The sequence below is a fragment of the Camellia sinensis genome, chromosome 11 (assembly GCF_055761805.1).
Source record: "Camellia sinensis isolate YWXY chromosome 11, ASM5576180v1, whole genome shotgun sequence".
Classification (NCBI taxonomy): Eukaryota; Viridiplantae; Streptophyta; class Magnoliopsida; order Ericales; family Theaceae; genus Camellia; species Camellia sinensis.
Window position 1 is genome coordinate 75,978,212 of NC_138971.1, and position 7,744 is coordinate 75,985,955.

The 7,744-nt window shown below is 33.6% G+C and overlaps 1 protein-coding gene across 1 annotated transcript; it reads right to left on the reverse strand.

Annotated features, from left to right (window-relative positions):
* Window positions 1–231: 231 nt before the first annotated feature.
* On the reverse strand, window positions 232–6,954 carry LOC114311850 (purple acid phosphatase 2). The gene is made up of 8 exons (XM_028258017.2): window positions 6,382–6,954; window positions 5,688–5,888; window positions 5,279–5,390; window positions 4,260–4,489; window positions 3,774–3,912; window positions 3,337–3,557; window positions 843–964; window positions 232–714 (listed from the first exon to the last, which is right to left on the reverse strand). The coding sequence occupies exons 1-8, from the start codon at window positions 6,562–6,564 to the stop codon at window positions 519–521; spliced, it is 1,404 nt and encodes a 467-aa protein (XP_028113818.2). The 5' UTR covers window positions 6,565–6,954; the 3' UTR covers window positions 232–518.
* Between the last annotated feature and the right edge of the window lie 790 nt (window positions 6,955–7,744).

Here is a 7,744-nt window from a genome sequence, read left to right on the forward strand (position 1 = left end):
TACAAGAATTTTCAATTGAACATGGGATTGTAAATGAATCAAACTATTCAAGTTTGACTCATATTCGCTTCGTTAAAATTTGATATATATATATATATATATGTATGTATATGTATATATGTACTATAAAAAACAAAACTACTTAGAGGTTTGACTTGTGTTCAACTCGTTTGAGATTGGCTCGTTATATGTAAACAAATCAAATGTGAACACGTTTTACAACTTGTAAAGTATTTGAACCAAACTTGAACAATCTATTATTCACCTAGGGTTTGGCTCATTTATGGCCCTGGTTCCACAATAACAAGCATCAATAGACTGGCAAACAATGTAGAACAAGTGAACACATAAAAAGAGATGAAACGAGTGAAGGATTCAACAAAAACAAGCCTGAAATGTTTAGTGACTATGAATGGTGGGTATTTATTCTAGAGTACACAACAAAAGCAATATTATATCATCCATCAAATTTTCCTTATTTGTTGGTTTCTTTTTTCTTCTTGGACTTAATATCATCATCATTGGGTGCTTGTAGAATCATCGACTGGATGCCAAAATCGGTTGAAAAACCATAAAGAATCAGCTTCAACAGCATACCCATCTTGATTACGATGCCAACTATAATAAGCATGTGTCCGGTTCTTGATATCAAAAATGGCATGACCAAAACTAGCTTCGCGAAAAGCTGAGTATGTTGGTTGTGGCTCCGTCATACTGCAACACCACAAAATAATGCATTTTAAGCATTTAATTTTCTTATGCCAAAATTTGGAGGCAATTATATCAAAGAAAAATCAATTCTATTGTATATATATATATGTATGTATATGTATTGATCTTACTTGGTTGCTAAGCCTTCAAGATTTCCACCATCGCCAATGGTTATGTATACAGGGGCAGATGGGTCTCTTACAGGAGAGCAGATGCCATTTACAATATTGTAAGCAATGTTGGAAACGCGTTCCTATGATGTATACACATTAGTTGTCAAACAACTAGAAATATTGAGTGTTGCATAAACATGGAGAGAATGCCAAAACAATTAAATAAATCAAAATTTTCGAACTTTCATCAGGTCAACCAAAAATTTCAAGGGAAAATATAGTTTTTCCCTTGCCTTCGCTTGATTAGAAAGAACAAATGGTGGAAAGTAAAGTGAAAGAAAAGAAAGGAAAAACAAAATACATTTTCTTACTAGCATTTGATTATAATGAAATTTATAAGAGAAAAATAGGGCACTTCGAAATTTCTTGTATTTTTTTGTATATTTGGCAAAAAATTAAAATTGAGAAAATTAGTGATAAATCCAATATAGTAATTGCATAAAACATTAGGTCTAGTGGATATTTTTTATTGGTGAGAAGTGCACCATTTGTGAAATAGTTTAATAAGAAATCCTTTTATTTATTTTGAAGGATATTTTGTTTTCAATTTTACCCCTTAATTTATCTATTGACTTTTTTTTATCCGTGGACTTTCGTTGACTATTTGTTCAAAAATTTTCCCTATCTGTACAAAATTTTTGTACCCCTATCTATTTAATTTTTTTTCCTATCTATTGAAATCTTTTATTCAAATTCTTTTCTATCTGTTCAAATTTATATCTATCCGTTCAAATTTTTGACTATCTGTTCACTTTTCCCCCTTATCTGTTCAATTTTTCTATGTTGTTTCTCTCTCCACTTCTCTTTTCTCTATTTATCTGGTGAAAAAGAAAAAAAAAATCTATTGCAATCATCATCAACAACAATAACATCTCTCTCACTTTTCATCTTTCTCTTTTTCAGTCTATCTGTAGGAATGAACCAAAAAAAAAAAAGCAAAGACAGAGGATCACCAATTTGTTTCATCATCATCATCAACAACAACAATAACAACAATCAACAAATAATAAAGAGAAAAATATATATATAGAACTGCATCTCCACCCTCTATTTGTCCAACATCACAAAATATATATATATATATATATATATATGAGGAGAGGGAGAGAGAGAGAGAGGAAAAGCACAATACATATACTATACAATACAAAACGAAGTACCAAGAACTGACTAGTTAAGTGTTCATTTTTTGTAACAAAACAAAAAATGAAGAATGAAAAATTAGTGGGAAAAAAAAGAAAAAGAAAAAGAAAAAGGAAGCTTCTCTGTATATACTATGTGAATCAAATCAATATAATTTTATAATATATATGCATATATATGTGTTTGTGTTTGTGTTTGCGTGTGTGTGTGTGTGAGAGAGAGAGAGAGTTTTTGAAAAAAGTGATCAAAGATCATTACAGATTTGTGGTCACAAATATTGGCGGCGACGGCAACGATAGAGGTGGTGGCGGCGGCGATGATCAAGATCCATCGCCGATCAAGATCCGATTTAGAAAATAGAAAAAAGATGATCCAGATCCAAATCACTGACGTCAACACCATAAAAAGAAGATCCAGATCATCAAGAATGATGAGGCGGTGGTTGGCGGCGGAGATGGTGGGGCTCCCCTGCAGGCGATGGCGATGGTGATGGTGATGGTGATGGCAATGGCAACACTTGGGCTCAAGAGTTGAAGGAAGCTTTTGACCTAAACAAGAAAGGTCTGATCTCTTCGGTGTCGCTGATCTTTGTCAAAGGCGGTGCTAGGGTTCCAAGAGAGAAGATGAGAAAGAAAGAGAGAGCAAGAGAGATGAGGGAGATCGGCGACATGAGAGAGAGAGAAGCACAGCAGTGACAGGTGGTGGCTATCATCAATGGCAGATCGGGGCAGCAACGGCAGATCGAGATTAAAGGAGAGAAATCTGAGTGAGTGAAAGGAAGAGAGAGATGGGAGACAGTTTGTGGGTGAGAGTTGTGTTAGGGTTTGGTTTATATATACATAGGGTATTTTGGTCATTTTATCTAAGTTTGTCCTTATGGACAAAGTGTTTACGCACCTGGACTTTTGGACAAACAAAATTGAAATTTAAACTTTTGAACCGAGTGCCCATTAAAATTTTAGTTGCCATGTGGGTCATACAAAAAAATTAACTTCCTTGTCGATTCTCTACAACTTTCATGCTAAACAAACTCAGAATTTGTTCCATTTTTTCCCCTTTCTCTCACTTTCATTCTAATCAAACTAAGCCCTAAAATATTCTTGCACTTTTGACTATATTATAATTTCATTGATTATGCGATATTTAAGGTGGAACAAAATTGTTGCTGAAGCAGAAGCTTAAAGTGCCTATCAAAGTCAGAAAACAGGACACTGGTAATTGTTGGGAAGGAATCTCTCAAAGGAAACACTACCAGCAACTCCAAAATAGTAATTCTATAAGAATTTATAGATGATAAAAGTGCTCTTACTGATCGTTCATAGGCATGGACATGACCAGCAAACACAACATCAACTTTGTACTTTACAAACCACGGCTCGTACATCACTCTCATAGTTTCCCCTTCCATGTAATGATAGTTGTAGCTATTATACCACGGGGCATGCATAAGAACAATCAACCATGGCGTCTCACTCCTGCTTACTTTTGGAAGCTCTGCCTCGAGCCATTTGTATTGAGGAGTGTATTTGCCTAAAAGCGATCAGTAGATAGACAAAATCAAGAAATGTACGAAACATTATATTGAATAGAACATAATAGCATTTCCCTTAATTGAATTCTGTTTTGATCAATGTTCTAGTTAAACATCATCCATATCTATGCATTGGACTTTAAGCAACTAAACATGCATGGGTTTGGGATATAATTTGCAGTAATAAAACATTGAAAATTTATAAACACCCTTACCATATGCCGAATATGAAGACAGAACGATGATGTATGCTGACGCTCTCTTGATTGAGTACCAAAAGGGTGCGGTACTATTAGATGCTTTGTAAGGGACACGATAACGATGAGTGTAAGGCTTAAAGGGTTTTGTTTCACCCTGCAAAAAAAAAAAAAAAACACTCTTTTGTCACATTACATTTCTCTTCAATACATTTTGAAGCTTAGCAAAACATAAGCACAAGATTTGGAATATAAATCATAATGCGAAATCTTATTGTACAAAATAAGGTTTAATTTTATGCTTCACCCTACTGAATAAAACTTGGTTTATGCCATTGGAGATATCTTGGATGTAAGAACTTCCATATGAGAAAAAATTCAATCTACGAATGAAAAGTCAATAATACTTGTGCTGAGAATAACTTATGGACCATGAAATTTCTCATTACATAAAAAATAAATCATAATGTGAATACTTTCCCTAACATATTGTGTGATGCTTACAATTTCAGGTGCAAAATCAATCTCGTGATTTCCTGCAGTCCATATCCAAGGTTGATAGGCTGCACTTCTCTCAGTGAACCTTCCCCATGTATCCCATCTGACATTATCATGATTTGGATAGTTATCGGCATAAGAGAGGTCCCCCATAAACAACATTGTTTTTCCTTTTGTTGGGTTCAATGCATAATGAGTAAGAGTCATGTTTGAATCATAACTCTGACCCAGGTCCCCTGCAAAGGTTGATCAATAGAGTCAACAAACGATAAATGTAAAACAAAACACAGGTAACAAATGTGTATGTGTTATGGTTTTATTTAGTTTCTCTTAAATACACCCTTTTTCCCAAAAACATATAGCGAATGTGTGCATTTTTTAAACTGTTCAAACAAAAGCTAGGACAAAAGAATATACACATTGTTGCACTACCAACTGATTACTTAATCAAGTTTGAAACAGCTGATTTTATTGGTGTTGAAGATTTTCTTTGTGTGCTCAATTCATATTTGGTAGATATTGTCAACAATTTTATTTATTTATTTATTTATTTTTGATAAATTAGATATTTTCAACAATTTGGGAATCAAGATTAGCTGGTTTTGGATGGCAAGCACATCCCTCACAGAAAAGGATTTTATTTTTACCAAAAGAAGAGCCTCTTATCAACCCACCACCAACTGATTCTTTGATCAAATTAGACAATATTTATTTTACTTGTGTAAAAAAAATTCTTCGAGTTCATCTTCTCCCCTCTTTCTCCTTCTCCACTCTACATCACACATTTTTTCAAAATCATCTCATGCAACTAATTCTAGATAAATAGTTTCTCTGTATCCATCCAATGTCGGCCCATTGCTTATGCTATTTATTTATCCATCCAATTAAGAGTATTAAAAAGCCTAACAGAATTGGAACCAAAGTTTCCAAAGGCGTATGGACAAGTGCGAAACATGCCAAATATCAAACACTAAATTTGTTAGAAAGACATTACAACCACCATTGTACAATTAAGAAGAGTTTACCTATGAGACCAAATGTATATGGGACATCCGGGCCAACCTCAGGGGGAGTTGTAAACCAGAAAGTTCTTGTTGTGTGTCCAATCCCTACTTCATAGTAATATTTCGTGTCAAACTGCCAAGAAAACAACAAATTGAATCATTTCTGTTCTCAATTTTAATTCCTTATTTCCATCAACATACCCAACACCCTAATTATCTCACACACAACTTTGCAAATGCAATGTAATCAACAAATATAGCTTTTAAAAAAGGGTGACCAAGCGCACAAGACTCCAGCTAAAATGGGGTGCAAGGAGGATAAACTGTGAGATACCGTTGGACCATATAGCAAATGAAGTACAAAAATGATGGGTAATTAAAATGGAATAATGCCCAGGGAACAAGAATATCAAAATGATTTAAAACACACCTCCAAATTTTTAATGGTGCAGTGGTGAATGTAACCAGAAGTATAATTGTAGAATTTGTAGGTAACAACAGTGCCCTTGGCCTTGTTCTTGTGCTTGCTATTCTCACTCCAATATAGGACTGTACTTGAACCAGGATCATCCATGGTAACCCATGACACTATCAGCCCCTTCCCTTCATGATCTCCTTGTGTTATATGAACCTATTACAGATCACCCAGAAGTCAAAATACACAAATGAACATAATTAAGTTACTAAAATGAAAAAGAAAAAAAACACAATCCACTAAATTTTTCAACAAGAAAAGGCAAATTAAGAGTAAAGAAGATCAAAACTATATATAGGGGGAGAGCTGTGGAATCTACAAGGGAAAAAAAAAAAAATTAAAAATGTCCCCCAAAAAAACTGAAGATATGAACCATTTCCACTCATCCACCCCCACCCCAAGAAGAACAATTCCAATTCAATGATAATTCAAATTACAAAAAGCACACAGATGATTGAAAGTAATCAATAAGGCTCCATTTGGATGAATCAATTTCAAATGAAGGTGATTGAGGTTAAAAAAAAAATTTGAGCTATTCTCCTTAAATGAATAGTAGTTCCAAATTCTTTCATTTAAAATCAACCAATCACAACACAACTCAAATGAGATTGTGACGAGCAAGTGAGATAAACAGAGAACAAAGACAGACCTGTTGAGGGGCATTATGACCAGGAGGCACATGGAAGACATCACTTTCAAGGGGCATATCAACAGTTTTCTCAACTTGCCTCACGAAAGCACTTGTGGTTCCTCCATTACACAAAACCACTGCATTTACTAACAAACCCAACACACCAAGAACAGAACCCAGAAAAAACCTTACCAAACCCATATGTTATCTTATGCACTTCTTCAAAGTTGAAATCCCATCTCCTTCACCAATCCTTCACATATATACATTTGGGAGTGTAAGCAGAATTGAATTAGTAGCAGGAGGTTGGGGTTTTCTGCAATATTCTACCCACTTGCAAGATTTGACAAAGAAGCCATGAGATAATAAGTAAGATAAAGAAAAAATGGACATGTAAAGTTGACTTGTGCGAGGAATCCAAGAATGAACGCCGAGTCGTTTGACTGTGACAATGTAAAAGAAAGAAACGGGATAATAAGGAAACGGGATAATAAGAAAGACAATTTGGGTAAGAAGTAGGCAAGAAACACAAGAAGAAAGGGCCAATTTACTTGATTGTGCCATTTTGATAACTTTATTCTCATTCGGGTTGGTTTTTATTTTTATTTTTAGGCGTTATTTGCCAACATCAGATTTTGGTCTAAAATTTAAAAAAAAATATTAAAAAAAGTTAAAAAATTAATAATTTATATTAAAAAGTTAAACTTTTTTTTATTTTTACACGTCTTTTTGTAAAAAACTAAAATTCATTTCAAACATATTAATTTTTTTAAATCATATTTTAGTCAAAAATTAAAAAAGTTGCTAAAAAAAAATATTCTCAAATGAGGCCTTATTGTAAGGTAAAACCGCTTTACCAATGTTGTTTTATGGAAAAAAAGGCTTTACCAATACCATTTTTTGTGAATAAAAAAATAATAAAATTTCCCTATACAAAACCGACTTTTCAAAAGCTATTTTTACTTAGCGTGTAATTAATTTTGAGTTAATTAAAAACGGTTTTGGTAAAATGAGTCTTTAGTAATTTTTTTTCCAATTTAACATAAATATTATTTGCTAAAAATATTTTTAATAGATAAAACGGTTTTAGAAAAGCCGTTTTATAATACGGCTTTACAAAAACTGTTTTTATAAAACGACTTTACGAAAAGCATTTTCTGGAGAATATTTTCTATTTAATTTTTCGTTTCTTTTCGGATTTAAGTGAGTCCAATGGTAGTAAGGAGTGGGCTGTTCATAAAAAATAGAATTTATGGGATGACACGATGTCAAAGGAAATTGTTGGGGGACCAGTAGAGGGAGATGGGGTCCTTCGAATGAAAACGGCCAGAGTAAAGTTGAATTACAGTCACAGACAAGATGGCTGAAATATTCACCAAGT

What these genes read in the sequence shown, in the direction of transcription:
- LOC114311850 (XM_028258017.2), bottom strand. Translation starts at nt 6,564, where the DNA reads ATGGGTTTGGTAAGGTTTTTTCTGGGTTCTGTTCTTGGTGTGTTGGGT. An exon ending in ATATACATTTGGTCTCATAG is followed by an intron (nt 4,490 to 5,278) that starts GTAAACTCTTCT and finishes CAACCTTTGCAG; the next exon opens with GGGACCTGGGTCAGAGTTAT. An exon ending in GTCTTCATATTCGGCATATG is followed by an intron (nt 3,558 to 3,773) that starts GTAAGGGTGTTT and finishes GATCGCTTTTAG; the next exon opens with GCAAATACACTCCTCAATAC.